This window comes from Zingiber officinale, chromosome 8B (genome assembly GCF_018446385.1).
Source record: "Zingiber officinale cultivar Zhangliang chromosome 8B, Zo_v1.1, whole genome shotgun sequence".
Classification (NCBI taxonomy): domain Eukaryota; kingdom Viridiplantae; phylum Streptophyta; class Magnoliopsida; order Zingiberales; family Zingiberaceae; genus Zingiber; species Zingiber officinale.
Window position 1 is genome coordinate 104,958,538 of NC_056001.1, and position 20,784 is coordinate 104,979,321.

Here is a 20,784-nt window from a genome sequence, read left to right on the forward strand (position 1 = left end):
ATTGTTGCTAAAATACATATGTTGATTGTCAAAGAGAAAAAGTTAATGGAAGCAGTTTCATGGCAATATCCAAAATTATTAGGTCTTTGAATTCACTTTTAGGAAAGAAATGCATTGTAAATCACAATTTTTTATTTCAGTTATTAAATAATTTTACTTTTCATTTTCATTGAAGTTTTTCTACAGTTTTGATCCCACTAATTCCACCGATATGGTGATCCTTATTTTTTTTTTTTTTTTTTTTTGCCATCCTATACAGATATCAAAATCCATTCCCATTCTGCAAACTTAGTAGGGAATCCTATTAATTATTTATTAATAGAAGTGCAATTAGATAACTGTTTCTTCAACAGAAAAAAAAAACTATGGGATGAATAAGACTGGGGCAATACTGCTCACGAGTGGTCAGTGCAAATAGGAAATGATTTTCCACATATTGACTTGCTAAAGTTTTATGCAAGCATAAACCGGCACTGGCAACAGACTGGCTTTTCTCTGAAAGATCCAAAGATGAAGTGGGAAGAAAAATAAATATGAGAGCTGCAAGACAAAGGAAAAAAACAAGGTATATTACTACAATTGCTTGATACAATGGAAAATTGTTAAGGTGTGTTTCCTGTGGGGGGAGAAAACCAAGAAGGAAATAGAATGACCATAAATTTTTCCCAGCTCCACTTTCGCTCAGTTTTCTTAGGAGAAAAAACCAGAGGGAAGGAAAAGCCTAAAGAAAATTTTCTTTGGCTTTCCTTTATATTGCTTCCATCCTATTTGGGTGGAAAACTCACTATCACACAATAGTGCTGAAATTCGAGCTTAAAGATTTTAAAAGAAAATTTTATTTTCAAATTTATTTTTATTTATGTTTTTTTTAGTTTTTAACAAATAAAGTTTTAAAAAAAAATCCACTGTTTTTCCTTCCATCAAAGGAAACAAAAAAAATCATAATCTTTTTCTGGGATTTTTTTCCTACCCTCTTTCTTTTTTTGTTGTTTCCTTTCTTTGATTGAAAAAAGTGTCAGGGATCTCACTGAAGAATTTGAGAAACAGACTAAGTCACAGACCATATCATGTAAGACTTGAGTAAATCATATTTCACTTTCTTAAGTAAGAATATAAAAAGATGAAGAAACTTCACAGAGGATCCACAAAACAAACAATGGGACGCCATTACCACAGACTTTCATTACTGAAAAAAAGTCAGCCAAGCTGCAAAGTTATCTGATTTACTTTAATGCCAGATTAATTTGGTCCAAGTTCAAGAAATGTCCACAGCCAAAGCTTACCTTAGTACAGCTTCATTTCCTTTCCGAACTACTTGTTCATCAATTAGTCCATTTGCAACCTATAAGATGAATAAATAAGTGTAAGATACAGGAGAAGCAAAACAGCAATACAGCATGCAGAACTAAATGGGGTTAGTTTGCAAAATGCTTGGAGGATCAATAAGAAAGCTTACAGCAATGAAGTATGGCATTAAAGTTCCTGTATGTTGGCAGATCAAGGGGAAATACTTCTGGTGCTTTTGCATGACCTACATGATAAAATATAGATAATTACCTGATACAAGAGTTTACATATTCTTGCTCAACATATTACTTAACTGACGAAAAACTAAAGAATACCATAATCACAAAATATCATACAGGATCAGTGTTTGAAATTCCATATTGTACCTTTAGGTATTGACTGAAACTTTAAAAGTCCATGCAGGGGCCCATAGGTGAACCAACATATTTCAGATGGTCCACTTTCACTTGTGAGCAACTTATAGCAATATGTTGCCAAATGACTAGCTACATAACTGTTAGGCAAAGACTAGAAACAAAAAAATGAGGCATCCTCTTTTCTGATGTTTTAATCTCATCTGCAGCATTTTTTCTAATTTAAAAAATCATGATTCAGTTTATTTGAATTTATTATGGGAATGAGGGCATAAGTTCTAGCAATGTTTTAATGAGGTTGAGGGGTATCTATGGAAACATGAACCCTTATTTCTAAATTGAGAGGAGAAAGAGGTTCAAATGCAATGTTGGTGAAAGATTGAGGGTTGCTTCTTTAGCAACCTAAGAAGCATTTAGGAAATTCTTAGAATGTCTGAACATCTCCAAATAGGAAAACTAGCAAGAGAGCTAGGGTCAGAGACCTTTCCTTTGTTTCCAAGATAATATCCTGTTTCTATCAAGATTCATTCATTGGAGTTGTTTTTTCTTTTCTGTGAATCCTTACAAATACTTTGTTAAAGCTAGAGGCGGTGAAGAAATGAGTAGACGTGAGAGGACCTGATAAGCCTCTAGCTTGATGGACCTAGCAGTGATTTGATCACCAAGCAATCCATTGTGAGCAGTAACAGAAACAGATGGGGAAAAGGAGAAGAGAAAGTGTGTGGGTGAAATTGGTTATGACTTGAGGTGTTGATCCAACAGGATTATATAAAACAAGTTTGGGCTAGTAAATATCCAAATCCATGAATTGATGAAGGTTAAGGCTTAAAAAGCAAAGGGTAGCCATTCAAAAACACAGTACTTTTTGTTCTTGTTGACTATTTGATTAGACACTCTTTTGATTTCAAGTAACATCTGTGAATACATTCTTTGATATGAATATCACATGAATATTTGAGATTAGAGTGTTAGTCTCATCGGCTGCTAATATTCATGTATTTGATGTATGCTTTCAAGCATGGAATTATTATTGCAGCATGATTAATTGCTGTTATATGCACAGTTCATCTCAAGAGTGTTGTTCTCAATAAGAGTGCAAAGAGAAGTTGGTTTGCACCTCCTAAATGTGACTTCTATTGCACAATTGACAGAAGAATTGAAAGATCCATTTGACCATCATCTTACAAGATGAGGAAGATTTGGTGAAGGAATGAAGGTGTTATTTGACACAGATGATCTATTGAGGAATGAGCCAAGGAAGAGTGAATAAACCAAGTGGGCATTGACCATTGAGTAAGAAACCCTGGTTTACCTGCTGGTTAACATGGTATGTCATTGTTGCATGCACAACAATGCTAAAACTCATGGAAGTGCAACAACTCTCAAACACTCCTTTTTGATTTAGGAAATATACAGAACTGAAAAAGAGGGAAATACAGCATAAGAAGGGAAGTAGCCAACATGTCACTATCTCACAGATCATACTATGAGTCCATTTGTTTTGCAGAAAATAACTTATATGGGTAATATGTTTTCAAAGGAACATTTTTACAGGGAATATATATTTCCCTCGGCTCCAAAATTCATAATACCACTACTTCCACCCCTCTGCAGGAAGCGAAGGAACTCACCACGGATTCAACCTCAAAATGGTTGTTGCTGGCCTCAAGCATCTCTATTTCTAGGATGACGATGAACACACTTCAACCTCAAAATGATTTTAGGTGGTCTTGAGCATCTCTATGTCTAAGAAAACGTTGATTCTCCTCCTTCCTTCTCCTATATTGGCTCACCACCTGATCTGACTGCCCTCTCTGCATCCCCCGCCAGGGCATCCGGGTCTTCTGGTGCCAAGAGGCTGCAACTACTACTTTCCCCTTGAACAGCAATCAGTTGTTTAAATATGTAGGCCACCTTGGAGATCCTCAAAAACAACTCCATCAACCATGTCTAGGCCCCACTAGACAATCCTGGGGTAGTCCATCTCCCATCTCAATTTATGCAATATATTAGTTGCGCCTCCATAGAACACTGCCTCTTAACACTACCAAGCAACGAAAATGCCAATGACCTTAGCCCCATTAAAAGTCACCCCAAGGCCCTCACCCACACTAACAATTGACTCAGCTTCCACATCAAACTAAGCTGAGGGGAAATGACTTCCGCTCGTTTTGAGCAGAAGTTATTTTTCCCAAAATGACATTTTCAATTGATTAGCATTTTTTTTGTTGTTGTTGGCCATGGTTTTCCATTGCCACAAATGTCAGGAAACTAGAAAAACATAAATGAAATACATTTTCCACAATCAAAGGGACCTTCTAATTGGTACCTCTAATTAGTCTATGGCCACATTATCAACAAACTCCGCTTGTCTTCCTTTATCATCTCTGTAATGGGTAACCTATCTGCCAGAATTTTTAAAGATTATTACATATACAAGAAACTATGTAGTGATTACTTCAGTGATATTTGTTTTTCATTTCTTGAATTGTCTCAGATATTTGTCTCTGAGAAGAAATTTTAAAATCATAGATTATTAAAAAAAAACATAAAAATTTAGATTGAAGCCATTCTTTCAAGCTGGACAATCAACATAAAATAAACAATTACATTAGGAGAAGAATGTAAAATGCTGGAGGCAGAATAACACAGGTTACCATAATCAATATGTCCTTTGGAATCTCCAAGAAATATTCATCAAATCTACCAAGTATAGCGAGAGGAGCCTCCACAAGGTTTACAACCTGGTGGGAAGATATTTAGAATTTTAGATATTGCAAATATACTAAATTAATTCTTGAGACCAAATAAAAGTGTTGATACCTCCTCAACTAAACTGTCTTGCATTATTGCATTGCTGTTAACACTTGAAGCTAATGAGTCAGCATCACATATAATTTTTTCTTTCCGTTCCTGCAATTAAAAATCATAGAACATGATAAACATCTTAATTTAGTGTAAGACACTCCAAACAAGGATAGTTGTCCTTTATCTATTTATTAGGCAGCAGAATTTGTCTATCTAAATAGAATAGTCTAGGTGTAGGATGAGGAAAGCACAAGCAACTATATGACCAGAAGTTTCAGATTGAACAATATTCAACTTGGGACTAACACGATATAGCTGTTGATAATCTATCAACTAATTGATTTAGAGATAGAAGCGTGAGAAAATTGAGTCAAATCAAATGGCACACATATCTCAACTTAATACTATACCAGATGCATTTGTAAGAATTCTGCATTGCTGTATATTTTTGGTACGTTGGTCTGTACATCCACCAACTTGTCCCAAAAATAATAAAATACAATATGTGCAGCCGTGATAATACCTACTCAGAGGTTGCTTGTAACTATGCATGTCATGCAACTCCATTGAACAAATCTTTTCTAATAACCCTAGACACCCCAATTACTAGGCATTGCATCCAATACATTAGGGGTGGGCAAATCTAGAGCCAACCAAATCAGTAAACTGAACATAACCTAAAAATTCAGCTTTATGGTTCGGTCAGGTTGGAAAGTAGTCAACTTTTTCAAGTTCAGTTCAGTTTCAATTTACATCCAAGAGAAACTGATAAGCCAAAACCAAACTGATTAGCGATTAGTAATTATTTACATAAAAATATCCACATTAAACCACATTAACCATAATATTTAGTATCTATTTGATCATTATCTATATTCTTTTCAGTGTTTAGGATTATTAGCAACACTAAAATGATTATTAGTTATTAAAATTAAATATTGTAAGTGGTCTAGTAGTAAGTATGTACTTGGTTTGTATATATTTTAATTAAAAATTTCAGTTTAAACAAATCAAACCTGAACCCAACCAAAATCTTTGGTTTGGTTTCATCCCAAACGGTTTTGGTTTTGGGTTAAAAATTTCAAGCCAAAAAACATTTATTTCGGGTTTGGTTATACCTATGAAACCAGTAAGCCAAACAGTGCCAGGGTGTACATGCTTCCTGGTAACTGTATTTTTTATTTAGATCTAGATTTCTCAATAATATAGCAAGCTAAATAAACAACCGAGATATACCTTCATATTAACCAAGATGCCAGCTTCCCTCATCTTATGCAGGTATGCCTCTGCACTTTCTATCTGAGATAAGAAAAGTGTTCAAGTTAGCTCTTTGTTAAGTCGGCCAAAAAATAAGGAAGTCATTGAAGAACAATGTACAGAAAACACAACAGATGGAACCAAAATCCAATCAAGAATGACAAAAGCAATTTTAATTGGTTCAACACAACAATGAGACAAACGACACTTGATTAAGAACCACAACAAGCTTCGATCCTGCCAGCAATAACATTGTGCCAATGCTGGAAGGTGATGACAGATGCCACGGGTCAGAATTGATCAAAGTGTGATGACCTAGCATACAAGAAGAAGAAGAAGAAGAAGAAGAAGAAAAAGGAGGTCAGTTTCCAACCTAAAGCAGCTGTGGCAGCAACAAAGGAGGAAGAAGGCCGAAGAAGGGGGAAAAAAAAGAAGTTTCATCTTGTTTTGCCATAAGATGCCATTCTATTTCTATTTCAGTAACCCCTTCACAAACTGTGATCATAATCCACCCATCAGCTCGGCACCATTTGAAGCATAAAATTGTCAACTTTCCAATCGTATTCACCATTAAATCGACAACCCTAGCTCACCACTCTCAAGTGATGACTTCCTCTTCCTCACATCCTGCATCCTCCTGAACTCTTTCGCTGTCACTTCTGCACAAAAATGTCAATCTTCAACTTCTGAGATCATCTGTTTCTCCCAAAGAGAATTGGAAGAGGTCAAATATTGAGGGGTAACATTTCTGGAGAAGCATAGAAAAGACATCGGAGAAGATGCCTGAAAGGTGCCAAGTTCCTCTTCCATGTTGTATTAAGATAAGTGAAATGCAACTACTCGTGATAATTTTACAATTATCAAGCAAGATAGCTTGAAATTTTAAATGACACCATAATGCCATAAATGTTATATTGTGCATAGATAAGCATAAATCTTGCTACATTGTAATCAAAAATACCTAGAAACTATTTCATCAATCATTCAGAACATTCTATTATTGCAACTATCGGCATTCCAAGTAATTGATGTTGCATTTTTATGAAAGAAGAGTAGAATGGTCCGTATGTAATTATAAACACAGAACATTTTGTGATAGGAACCAAGTAAAAGGTCCTGCAATTTTTTTAGGGCATTCATGTAAAAGTTTTACATGACAACGAGCTAAACAAAGGTGGTATGAAGAGAGAAAGAAAGTGGATGAATAAGGTAGTAACACATTGCTGAAACTTATGGATGGCTTTCTAGGGATTCAGCTGATAACACCGAGATCAGCTTAGCTTTAGATCAGAATGAGACAAAAAGAAAAGAACCACGTTATTCATTCGTTTCTCACATCCCTTCTCATCACCATAAAGCGCAACATAAAGATGATGGTAAATGAATATCAGACCTCCAGCAAAGATATTTTTTAAAATTTTACAGATTTACCATCTAAGCTTAAATTACTATTCTACGAAAGACAGGAAACAACAAGAACAAAATTGCCAAACAACTGCTACTAAAGCACACATAAAACTGTGTTAGAAGAGGAATAAATATTCAATAAATCACACTAGAGCAAATCATTCCTCAAAGAGTTCCCCATGGTTAGTTAAATCAAAAATACAACCTTTAGAATAAAAAGTATTTGAAATTAGATATCTTAAAGATTGGCATTACCTCAAGTATGGCTGAGTGCGAACTCCGAAGCCCACATGTTTGCCTCCCACTATCAATAGGACAATAAAAAGAAAATAAGTCACAAAGCAATGGTTCTAAGGTCTACAATAAAAACAACATCAACAAAAAAAAAACGTGAAATTATTTGGTTCAAGGTTTCTAAGATCAAAAGTGTTATATAGCCAACACAGAACAATTAGACCAAATTATAACCAATCTGCAAAGGAGATAAATTGACAAGTAATTTTATTAACACATAAAGCTTTTACAATTTCATAATACAAAGAGAGACTCTATTACAATGTTTATTTTCAGTCAACCTAGACACAAACATTTGTTTTCCAACACTTTTACAGTCAAAAGGAGTCAGTTGCAATGAATTTAGAAAGAATTGCAAGGGATGACAAGCAATTGACTGAACAATTTAAAATACCACAATGGTTCAATCTTAAACTAGATTGTATGAGATTTTAGTACATTGATTCACATGGTCAAATCTTAAACTTGCAAGAGTTTCTACAGTTTTGGTGACATATCGTGTTGTGTTAATATCATTTTGATATTTATTAATTCAATTATTGATGATCACATGACTAACTTATTAATTCAATTATTGGTGATAACATGATTAACTTTACTTAGTATAAGTTGTAACTTTTAATTAACTATTTTACTATGATTAACTATTTTACTATAATCTTGGCTAGGGCTGTAAACAAGCCGAGCCGAGCCGAGCTTTAGGGGTGTTCAAGCTTGTTTGATAAGGTAACCGAGCCGAGCCGAGCTTAAAATGAACCAAGCTTTTGAAATGAGTGTTCAAGCTTGACTTGGTTTATTTTTTATGAGCTTGAGCTTGTTTGAAGCTTGACTTGAGCTTGGTTTATTTAGATGTTATCAAGCTCTCAATTCAAGCTTGGTTTGAACTTGGCTTGAGCTTGGTTCGTTGAGATGTTATCAAGCTCTCAATTCAAGCTTATTTAATTATTTGAAATTTTTAGTTGTTTGATTGATTATTGAGCTTGATAATTTAAATTTATTTATTTATTTATTTATTTTATTTTATTTTATTTTATTATTTATTTAACATATTGAAAAGAGTTTTATTAATAAATACAGTTCGTGAACATTGTTCATGAACGTTGTTCACGAACATTATTCACGAACGTTAACAAGCTGAACACATATGTGTTCAAGCTTGTTTGTTTAATTAATCTTATGTATATTGAACGAACATAAACAAGCTCTTACCAAGCCGAACACCAAGCTTGTTCACGAACGCTTGACATTTACAGCCCTAATCTTGGCGGAAAACACTAGAAGGGAAAGGTTTTAGGCTTAGTAGAATGAAGACACAGTATATGAAATTTAAGTTTAACAATATTAGACATTATGAAATAATTGTTAAGATAAGAGATGACAAGTTGCCCGGAAAGATTTAAATATTTAGGATCATTTTTGCAAAACGATGGAGAGATTGAGAGAGATGTCTTACATAAAATACAAATAGGATGGTTGAAATGGAGAAGAGCGTCAGGTGCTCTAAAATTTAAAGGAAAGTTCTACAAAATCGCAGTTAGACATGTTATATTGTATGGAGTTGAATGTTGAGCTATAACTTGAGTACATGAGCAAAAGATGCGAGATGAGAATGTTAAGGCGAATGTGTGGACATACGAGGATGAATAGAATAAGAAATGAGAGCATTAGAGAAAAAATCGGAATTGCATCTATTGAGAGAAAATTCCGAGAAACACATTTAAGATGTATGGGAATGTACTTAAACGACCAATAAATGCTCCAATTAGGCGATGAGAAACTATGACAAACACGCATATCAAACGAGGAAGAAGAAGACTAAAACAAATTTGGTTAGCAACAATAAAACAAGATAAAATAGAGGAAGATAAAAAACACTTAATTAGCAACAATAAAACAAGATAAAATTTATTTAAATATAGATAATGATATAATAGGAGATGGCATAAAAGGATCCATAAAGTCGACCCAACCTAGTAGGATAAGGCTTGATTATTGTATAATTATCTATTGATAGTTATAATTGATTATTTACTTTTTATTTGCTAACAGTCGACTTATAATTATAATTTAGTGACAGTTACAAGTAAATATTTGCTATAAAATATAATACAAGTAAAAAATTTACACAATGGCTATTTAACAGTAAATTATCTTGACCCTAATTACTAATTAGCTTAGCATACCTACAAATTACTAACCGTAATTAAGTTGTTAAATAATTTATAATAAATAAATTAACATATAATTTATTACACCCAATTTACTAAGTTAAAGTTTATATATTAACAAGTTTATTAAGTAAATTATTTGCTATAAATTATAATAGTTTATTAGCACTCATGAGTTAGATACTGAGGCCCATCCACGACTTCTGCAGACTCACAACACTGAAGGCCATCAATGACTTTCACATACTCATGATGTGGACATTGGTGTTCAAATCAGTGGCAATGGCCTCAAGATCTGCACAAGTAGGAGCTAAAACCATGCACATGATCACCTGATTCCATCCTCCATGTTCATCTAATTGATTCCTCTGTGGGCTAACGATGATTCCTTTGTAAGTCAATGAGACAAAAACCTTCTCCTACCAAGATGGCCCTCTTCTACAACCAAAATAAACATAAAACTGCACCGTAAATTTGTGAAATAACTCTCAATCATAGATAGAAATCTCAAGTTGCTTAATCCCATGTTCTAGTAATCACATGGAAAAGTAAATCTCAATAGCAATGTGACTTGAGAATTCTGTTCATGGTGACCCTAGTATAAGGTCAAGGAGAAATTTGATATAACTGTTAATCAATGTCCAATGCATAGTTGTTAAAGCGACAAGTGAAATTTTCATTGATTAAACAAAATCATTAAAATTATCTAACTTGGAATAGTAAATGCTGAATATATCTAAATGAAGATAAAATAGAAGCTGAAATACAGGATAAGCATAGTAACGGAATGAGAAAAGAACAGTTAGGTTTTGTTTCTATGAAAAATTACCTACAACAGAACTCCAAAGTAAAATGGCAAAACTATTTTATTTTATCTAGATAGAAGCTAAAATACCAGATAAGGACAGCAAATGGAATGAGAAAAAAAATGGATAGGTTTTTGTCTCTACCAAAAAATTACCAACCTTGAAACTCCTCCAAAAGAAAAAGGCAAAACTGTTTCACCATGTAGTGCTAAAATCCAGCGAATTGGCCTACTAAACAAGACCTATATGTGAAAAAAGTTCAATATCTTAAAATGAATTGGAGAATAAAGTATATGGCATGAGGCATGAAAATAGAGTATAAACAAGGTTTCAGGTAGCATAACAACAATTTTAAAAGATGGAGAAGAAGTGCCTAGACAGAAATCAGAAAATCCATGATAAAAAAAAAGATTGTAAAAAATAGAATTCCAAAATTAACCATACATATGCAAGCAGATTTTATCCATAAAATATCAGACGACAAATATGTATTGAATGGCCTGAATGAATGGCTCCCTCCAACTTGACATAAATATATCTAATATGTCAAGTAAAGATTTCCAAGACATTGTAGAAATTTGAACAACAAAATACTATGCAATCTAATCAGCACATCAAGCCAATAAATCAAAGTCCAACATTTGTGTAGATTGAAGTAGTCTCTTTACAACAAGACTTTTACGAAATTTCATAACTGTGCCATATATTTCAGCCCCAACGCAAGATAAATTTTGTTGATGGCTATGTTAGACCCTGACAGACAGCACAAAACAATATCAAAGATCATTGAGCATGGACCATAACTGTATTTGTAAGTCTAGGTCATCAACTAGCAATGATATAGACTACAGAAGCAGAACAAATTCATGTTTTCAACCTCAAATAATACCCATAGTTTGCTGTTGTATTATCGCAGTATAGTTGAAATTAACTGCTCTTCAATGTAAGAAGCATTTAAATTTTTGGTTGGAAAATCTCATTGTTGGACCAGTAAAGAGCTGAAATTGGCACCATGACATATCACTCTTACGAGAAATAAAAAAATCAAAAAGTGATTAAAACAAATAAATTTTTAGTTTTAGTGTATAATATGCATCGATATGGAACAGTACAATTCATATTGTAGAGTGGCTGATCACATTCAGGTATCTTTTCTGTGTACAGGCCATTATAATTCGTAATTATAATTGTTGTTGGTAAAAAAATCATCCTATGTTAAGTAGTCTATAATGAGCTCAGCTTAGCAAGCTTATGCTAGTATCAACTGTAGCACCAAGTAGAGAGAAGGATAACACTAAATATAGAGATATAAGTAGTAAAGCTGTTGTTGTGTTGACACTACTATCACAGTGTTGACCTATGACTTTGCAAAAAAAAAATTTTACATTGCTCTTTATATAATATTTTGGCTCTTGATCAATTACAAACTTAACTCTCTTATGACAGTAGTATGTAAAATAGTGCAAGAAGACCTCAAACCATAACTAAGATGTACTTTTCATGGACCAAATCAAATAAGGAAATGAAATAATCAACACAGCATAAGAGAAACCTAGCCATCAAAGCTTGTAGGCATTTATGACAGTAGTATGCTAGAAATTCAGTAAAGAAAGCATATTGTGCAAAAACTTCATATTGATGTATTTGTTTCGAGATAAACAGATGCGATTATTAGTCCCAATTGCTGAACATAATGTTAAAAGGTGGCATTTCTCACCTGGGAATTCCATCTCATCGATTTTGGAAAAGAAATCAAAGCCAAAATACTTGGTAGACCATCTACTAGAACCTAGTAATGCCAAAAAACGGATTAAAGCAATATTCAAATAGACTCTTGTAGGAAACAACATATCATATTGGTCAAAGACTTCCATATAATGCAATCAGAGATGGAATCATGCCACTGATTGATTCCCAATTTTAGAATATAGGGATTAATGTCATTGGATACAAAAAGCCCCCTTGAGAAGAAATGACACTTAAGACAGAAGAATTGCATAGAAAAGGAACAAAGGAAACAGTCTACATCTCAAAAGTTTGATAATAAAATGAAGTCAGAAGAAAGAAGTTCAAATGTCTCAGAAAACAATATAATTCAATCATTATAGACAAAGCTATGAACCTCAAAAGTGGATTGTTTTGATTCCTTGATCCTAGCATATACATACTCAGTCTTTCCTGCACGACAAAAAAAAAAAAAAAGAGTAACAACAAATAACATTTTTGATTCATTATTGATCTTAAGAAAGCACTACTTATAAGATCTGAATTTGAATAACAAATAAAACCTCAAAGGATTCTGTAAACAGAAACTCCATAGTTAAGCTTGCATGAGTCTCATAAAAGTCATATAAAACTTATTTGACAGGAGACACCAAACCAAGTTCCTTCTAAGGGATTTTTAACACGTACATGTTGCAGTCACCATAACACTGGGTTTTTCCACCATCTCCTCACTCTTTGAAATATGTAAGTTCCTTCCAAAGAATTTGTCAGAAGTTCAAAATGTAATCTCATCATTACAATGGGTTTTTTATCATCCTCTTACCTTTCATTCCCAATAGGTAGGTTATAAAACTTGCACTATTATATTAAAAAATTTAAAAGTAGTTTCACTAACAAGAAAAGAGGCAAGAGAGTATTTAAGATGGATGGGCCTGAAATCTTTATAAGAGAGATATTAGGAGCTATTAATTAATGTAAAGAAAGAGAGATAACAACGAAGATATCATTACTAGAATATTTAGATGGTTGAAATGGAAAGGAGAGTTTCATTGTTGACTGACATACTGTGTTGAGATACAAGTTGGTCTCGGCCAACATTGATCAACGCAAGGAAAATGATGAAGAAAGGCAGTAAAGAAGAAGATTTTTCCCATCAAGTCTGATTGTTGAATTGTCGATAGGTGTCAATGTCCATGAACACCGGGATTGTGAATGATGTTCGTCACACCTGTTGATCTGGCTTTAATCAAATCAATGGATATTGAGGTAGAATGTAACCTTACCCACTTTGATTCATGACACTCATTGCCCGGCAGGTTACTGCTTCATATCTTCTTTGCGCTCCGAGGGATATTGCACTATATCGTCTTGAGCCGACCTACCCCCCACAGTTCATATACATTGTTTACCTTTTCTAATATTGTTATGGTTTATTGATCTGGATCTGAAGCATTAGTTGAGGTAAGCAGCCTTCCTTTTACAACTCCTAGTACTAAGTTGATATTGCTTACAATGTCAGGTGCTGATCTTGTATTGTTTGATCTAGCATTGTGGTAACAGATCTGTTGTTGGAGTGTTGATTAAAGGTATGTTCAGATGGGGAGTGTAGGTTGGAGCAAACAAGTAGGTTCGAATAGGATGTTGTTATTTGGTCCAGATTCAGGAAGGGAGATTGGAAATGGTTCCTTTTTGTGGTTAAGAGGTGATCCTATAGTCAAGGATTGTTATGAACCACAAACATAAAGTTGCACCAAGTATCAATAAAGAACTTAGGAAAATAATCAGAATTGCAGAGTGTTGTTGATATCACTATATATGAAGATGTCTTTTTTCCATTGGACAAATAAATAAAAGGGACCTTGATGTGAAGGTGGAGTAGAAAGTGGACAATAGATAGATCAAATAATAATGCACACACTGTGAGTGCATAGCATGCATGGGAGACTGACCTTCAAATTTCTTGTATAGATCATCCAGGGTTATGCCATTCTTGCGGCAGAATCCCTTAGCGGCCTGCAACAGAAGAAGAAACTTCAATCCGATAATAATGAATATAGACAAGCTCTGCATTGAAGAAAAGAAAGGAAAATGATAAACAAGAAAATTTATTTGAGCATTGAAAGTTGGCTGTCCATCCTCGAAAAGGTCAGGTAATTGGATGTTTGTTAACATAAACAGTTTTACAATTTTCTGTTTCCAGGTTTGAGAGGAAAAATAAGAAAATTTGAAAGAAAGAAAAAATCACCTTTTTTGACTTCTTGATACAGTGAAAATATAATTTATATGTGCAGGGTATTTTATCTTTCTAAAAAAAAGAATTGCCAATTACTATTACTATAATATATACTATTCAAGATTTCTAGGAAAGCGGAAAACAGTTGTCTTTCAAATACCCTTTCACAAAAGATCTAATAACTAAATGAAGTCTTTTCATCATACAACTCATACATACAAAACTAGCATGTATGATGTTCATTTGAATATTAATCATTAAGATATAGGTGCACAAAACAGCATTTATACACCATAAAAGAAACATTAGTTAAGTTATAGTACTTGAAAGGACATCATAATTGCCAAACAGAAATAGAAAATAGGTGGAACATCAGATGTTGCATGAATTTGAAAATTTTAGCATATTGTCCTTCTTAAGAGGCATGCTAACTAAAATAAGTTAGTAGGAACTGAAGCAAAAGATAGACCTGAGTAGGAGTTCCTTCGGAATCAAATGCCCTTGCTGCTGGAGGGCCTCGAACCTCAATCTCATTCTCTGCTTGCATATGACTCAGACTCTCAGTAAAGACCTGTGAATTGATCCACATGGCGTAATAGTTGTATACTGATTGCAGCATTGTAGGTAATAATTGAGCTGAGCAGAAAGCAGATTATATCAACTACCTGCTTTAATTCGGAAAATGAAATGGTAAATCTTCCTCCATTTCATTTCATATTTAAACTACTAATTAACCTAAGTAGTTTAGAATGGCTTGTTCAAGGGCTTGATCAAGAATAATTTTAAAGATCCAATGTGCTGCTAACAGGTCAGAAAATATTCCTTTGAATATCATAAAGTAGTTAGATCAAGTATTCTTTACCACTTTATTGATAATTGTAGCATGTTTGTTGGAATATCAATTGATCAGCATATTGTAATAGCACATACAACTGGAATGTGAAATGACACATAATTTTGAAACTTTTGTTATACACATTGTATATGTTTGACTGATTGTCATTTTGTGACTGCTTGATGGTCTAGCGATATCAGAAATTATTATATCAATTGCTAAAGCAATAAACAAAACCTTGGAGGTATAGTGATTCAATACCAAGATATGAGTAGAACTATGTTTTAAACATATATGGTATAACAACTTCATTCATAGAATTGAGCAACAGCACCTGATCAGCCAGGGAAGAAACAAATAATGCAGTTTAAACCTTTTGCTAGCAAAGAGGCACAAAGATGAGTATATTCCTGAGAAGTTTCACAAGTATGGTAAAATGGAACAGAAAGCTTTTGACATTCCATTAAAAGAAAGACTAGTAGTTACGAGAGAGAGAGAGAGAGAGAGAGAAAGAGAGGCAGAGGTAAGATGATGTTAATAATCTTCTTTAGATGAGTACAAAGATTTAAAGAAATATGTTAGGTGAATAATGTACTATTTAAATGGAAAAGAATGATGATCCTGATATCATGTGAACAAGATTTTACATAAAATATGATGTTCATTTTTTTCATTTAATATGATTTTTAAAATTGTTATCTTCTACATCTAACAAATTCAGTTTTTTCCAAATTTCATTTTACCTTTTTTAGAATTTTCTCAGCCAATATTAAGTTAATGATGATGGTGATATCATGTGATCAAGATTTTAAATAGAACACAATGTTCATTTTTTCATTTAATATGACTTCTAAGAATTATTATCTTCTACATCTAGCATATTCAATCTTTTTCCAAATTTCATTTCACTTTTTGCCAATATATTAAGTTTTTGCAGCAGCATAATGGATCATCATAAAGAAGTTCAATCCAATCCTAATATTGAATAAAGAAGATAAATTAAGGATATTAACTATGTATAATTGTCTGTATCTTAACCGTGAATAATAATATTGCATAAATGTGTCTATCATAAACACAAACAAAAAAAACAAATTGGGGTTGGCCACATAAACTATGAATATTATCCCTCCATTGACCTATATGCAAGACTATATCACCATAATTCTTGAATATTATAATTATTTTTCCTTAGCTAAACTACTAATGTTTTCTATAGGCTGATATTGATATCTTCAGTCTGAAGTTTACTATAAGAACATATTACATCAACAGAGATAACCAGATAAAGAATTTAAGCCATCTTACAAGAGATGGTAAACGCATCAAAAGTTCCAATATCACTTTTTGAGTGACTAAACTGACACAATCAGTTATCTTTTCTCAATCAAAGAAGAAAATAAATCCAATCATCTAAACTTAAGATACCAACAGGACCAAAGTTAGAGAAAGCATCTATCATTGTTCTAATAAAAAAAAGATGCAATTACACTTCCAACAAATAGTAAGAAATATTGGAAAGGATCATTTCGAGCTTCGAGTTCTTACCACAAGTCGGCGTGGTGTACCATATGATGAAACTTCTCCACAACTCAGTCTTCTTTTTTTCAGGTACTCCACAGTGAGACTTCTAAGCTGCAAAGAGGAAAAAAATGGAAGAGAAAAAAAAAATGCACCAGTTCTCCAATGGAAGACCCTAAGATATAACTATCCACTGAAATAATCATTTAAATTAGTAATATCTAAAACAAAATATAATGCTTGATTCACATAGCACAAAACTGTGTCCCACTTTACAAGATAAATTATGAGAAACACATTATCCAGATAAGGAAGTTACTTTTTTTTCGGTGTCAAACATACCTGGTTACTTGCTTCAACTACATCATGAGGAGGCATCTCTTCAGTGCCAATCTCAAGAACAAATGCTCCAGGACGTTCCAATACCTTGAGGTAAAGCAATAGAATGGGACAAAAAAAAAACATTACACATGATGAACCTTTGTTAATTTTACACAATAAAAATTCACTAATACAAATTCACGAATAATATTGGAGCAAAAAAGACCAAACTGTAAGACTTCTAAATTAATTCAAAGGAACATAAAGAGTTCCGACTCAACAGACAAACCAGTCTAGTTGTTTAAACTTTAAAGCTCTGTCTACTAGGAAGAAGGGAAAGGGGAAGGGAGGGTAGGAAAGGAGTGCAAGGTGGAAGGAAGGGGAGAGAAAAGTTCAGTTACTCAAACATGTCTATATGGAAGGAAGAGATTTTTACTAGACAGTTTATGGCATCACACCTTAGGGCCTGCAGAGCTTTCAACTAATGGAAATGACCGATCATTCAACAGCTGTTGCTTTAGGTGTTATAACTTACCAACAACTAAGACCATTATAGCCCATTAAGCAACAATAATAAGACTAAAATTTGAAAAGGAATGAACCTTCTGCAATTGGGAATTTGGAAGATTTTGAAACAAGAGATCATTTTCCTTGGAAAATCCTAATGGGTGCCCAAGAGCTTCCCGTGTCTTCAACCAAAGTTGAGCACATTGCCGAGCAAGACTGCAACACATTTAGAAACATATGCACTGAAAAATAGCTTAGTAGCAGCTTTATCTTTTAAGATTAATAATTCAAGAAAACTTTAGTGGATAAAAAGATTGTCATTCATCAACTCAAATTTTTAATTTAACAAAAATATTAAGAAGTATGAATGTGATACTCCATAAAAGAAAATCACTCAAATGCCAAGTTATTTTATCCATTTAAGTATTCTATCTTCATGATATTGTATCCAAAAAACCATTGTAATTGGTGTTGTCAAATGCTTCGTAACCTCGATTTAGGGGATTGGGTGGATAGACATTGCTTTTATGCTCTCTTGTCCACATCCTCTTCCCAAAGCCAAATAGAAAACTAACCATACACCGTGACCTAAAACCTAGTAGAGACAAAAATCTTCTCAACTTGCTTAGATAAATTGAGATAAAAAAATTAAGTACACATATCTTTAGATAATAGTCATTAGGTACAATCAATTTAATGCAATGAAATAACTTGTGAATCTAGTGGCTCCAAGTCTGCCTCCTCATTACTGAGTTTCTGCATTAAAGAATAGACCTAAAAATGATTGAAGAAGCCTGCCATAATCTGAACCCACTTAACTGCCCTAACAACCTTGGCATCAACATTTTTCTCAACAAATTGAAGGCGCATATGCACAGAGGTGTTCAAAATAGAGTATCCATTTGTATTGTAATCACCTGAAGCAAAAACATTAGACTGATTTCTCAGACTGTTGACTCAGTGGAGCCTAATTTGCTATGATAAGTAGAGTTTCAAGATGGAGCATGGCTAGGTATTCCAACTTGTTGAGCTGTCACGGTGTACAACCAACCAGAACAGTTGATGATATGTTGAATTGATCATCTAAGGATGTGTCATCAGTACCAATGAGCTAGTATGCTAATCCAAAAGGTAAAATAGCCACTATGGAGAACAAATTTGACCCAGTCTCAGTCGACCTCATCATATTAAATCAGTGAAGGCTACAGCTATTATAGATAATTCAATAAATGTTACTCTTTTGAGACTCGATAACTCTAGATTTGGTTGATTGTATATCCAAACTCCTCGGCTTATAAAAGGAGAAAAACTCTAGAGGCATAATAAATTGTAGAAGTTACCTAGAAAGTTGTCTTTTCAGATAGTGTCACTAAAAGTACAACAATATAGCCAAAACTTCAACTGATCAATAAACAATATGAACAGACTGCCAAGTTGAGTTATGCACATAATGTTCTAATAAGTATTAACACGTTCATAATTTTGTTGTCAATCTCCATTGCAGATATGCAGTCATAAAATAATAGAAGAAAAACAGACTTACCTTCGCATTCGTGCAAAATATCTAGCACGTTCAGTAACACCAACAAAGCCTCTAGCATCTAATATATTAAAAGCATGAGAAGCCTTCAAAAGCTGATCATACCTAAGTGCAGCAAGAAAAGTCACAATCAAATCTAGTTGATGAAGGAGATAAAATTAGTTACTGTAACACTTGGGCATACGCAGGAATTGGAAGTTCAAGAGCCAGGAGGGATAGGGCTTCATCTTCAAAATTCTCAAAGCATTGTTGAATATGACTTATATTTGCATGCTCCAAATAGTATGCACTCATTTCCCTCCTAAAACAGACTAAACAATGTTATCATGAGTCATGACAGCAAAAGCCAAATGCCTCACACAACTCAGACAACAAAATATATTACAATTTAATAGTAAAATGTATGATATTGGCCAACAAATCACAGTATCATATTACATATCATGCATTAGAGGCTAGACCATGACAATGTCAAACATTACAAAACCTTCTTTCTAGGTATATTTCAAACCTACAAAAAGAATTTAAATCAGAAGTATAAGACTTTGCATCAAACATTACAAAAGTTAGCTTCAAATAAAACATTAAGCAATAGAATCAGTAATTACAGAAACCAAAATTTGTTTAATGAAACAGGGAAGGTACTTAGTACATAGTTGTCCTCAGAATTTTAGAGGAGAAAACTAAAATTGATAACAAAGAAAAGCATTGAGAAAAATTGTATGTCATCATTGCATATGGAAGGCAAGAGTTTAAATTACCGATCTAAGGCTGATTTTATGATCGGTCAAGCTGACATCATACTGAGTTAAAATTCCAACCTTCCATTTGGGAAGGTAAAGTGAAGGGCCTTCAAATCATCCATCACCACCTCCGATCTCAATCCAATATTTTGAACTTTTGAATGTTAGGGATTTATGATATGATGTCTAAATTCACTAACTATGCATACAAATAGAACATAACTAAGTTTTAGACATTAAATAATCCAGAAAGTTATAATAAACTTGGATCAGTAGGTACTTACTAGCATAGTAGCTAGTAAGAAAGGACTTATTGTCTTCTGAATTTCAATGTCCTAATACTAAATGACAGCCATCATGACTTATATGGTGAGAATCCATGATGCCAAACCTTTCATTTGACTTGCCTTTCCTAGTAGACAATAATTCAATGGTGGAACATTATCAAGGCCTCCCCATTTATATCTCAAGCTCATTAAAGGTCTATCTACCTAGATATAGATATCCTCTGAATGTAACTCTATAAACTACTTGTGAACCATATCTCAATGTACACATGATAAGACAATCACAAAGATTTTCTGAAAGATCTAGCTCAACAACTTCGACAATCATACCTGAAATTGGAGGCAACAAAAAGTCAGAGGGGAAGGCAAATAAGGAATATAGCACTTAAGGATGACAATGGATACCAGATAATCAAATGCCCACAGGTATCCATCAGTTAAGTCAGGTTTAGGTACCTAATTATTGTAACAAAAGATGATTACGCTCACCCCAAGCGTCGTTCATATCACGTCCCAAGTTATGTGAAGGGAGGTAAATCGCGGATCAACTTATAGCCGACCGTTAAGTGGCTAAAGGGTGGGGTACCTAATTATGTGTGATACTCAAGTGGGTTGGATTCACAAAAAATTGTGGGTACCTAGGGGTACCAACTACCAACACATTTTACACA

The 20,784-nt window shown here is 33.6% G+C and overlaps 1 protein-coding gene across 2 annotated transcripts in view; it reads right to left on the reverse strand.

The window, feature by feature from the left end:
• Window positions 1-20,784, reverse strand: part of LOC122016353 (glycine--tRNA ligase, chloroplastic/mitochondrial 2-like) — a 52,262-nt gene that overhangs the window by 20,358 nt on the left and 11,120 nt on the right. For both annotated transcript variants that reach the window (XM_042573623.1, XM_042573622.1), the window contains exons 10-25: window positions 19,268-19,384; window positions 19,087-19,188; window positions 17,639-17,759; window positions 17,058-17,141; window positions 16,743-16,829; window positions 14,829-14,930; window positions 14,076-14,139; window positions 12,524-12,579; window positions 12,119-12,190; window positions 10,561-10,643; window positions 7,389-7,437; window positions 5,706-5,768; window positions 4,485-4,574; window positions 4,319-4,405; window positions 1,457-1,531; window positions 1,284-1,342 (exon numbers count right to left, since the gene is read on the reverse strand). In XM_042573623.1, the coding sequence (XP_042429557.1) occupies window positions 1,284-1,342; window positions 1,457-1,531; window positions 4,319-4,405; window positions 4,485-4,574; window positions 5,706-5,768; window positions 7,389-7,437; window positions 10,561-10,643; window positions 12,119-12,190; window positions 12,524-12,579; window positions 14,076-14,139; window positions 14,829-14,930; window positions 16,743-16,829; window positions 17,058-17,141; window positions 17,639-17,759; window positions 19,087-19,188; window positions 19,268-19,384 (1,311 nt within the window). The remainder of the gene's footprint in view (window positions 1-1,283; window positions 1,343-1,456; window positions 1,532-4,318; window positions 4,406-4,484; window positions 4,575-5,705; window positions 5,769-7,388; window positions 7,438-10,560; window positions 10,644-12,118; window positions 12,191-12,523; window positions 12,580-14,075; window positions 14,140-14,828; window positions 14,931-16,742; window positions 16,830-17,057; window positions 17,142-17,638; window positions 17,760-19,086; window positions 19,189-19,267; window positions 19,385-20,784) is intronic.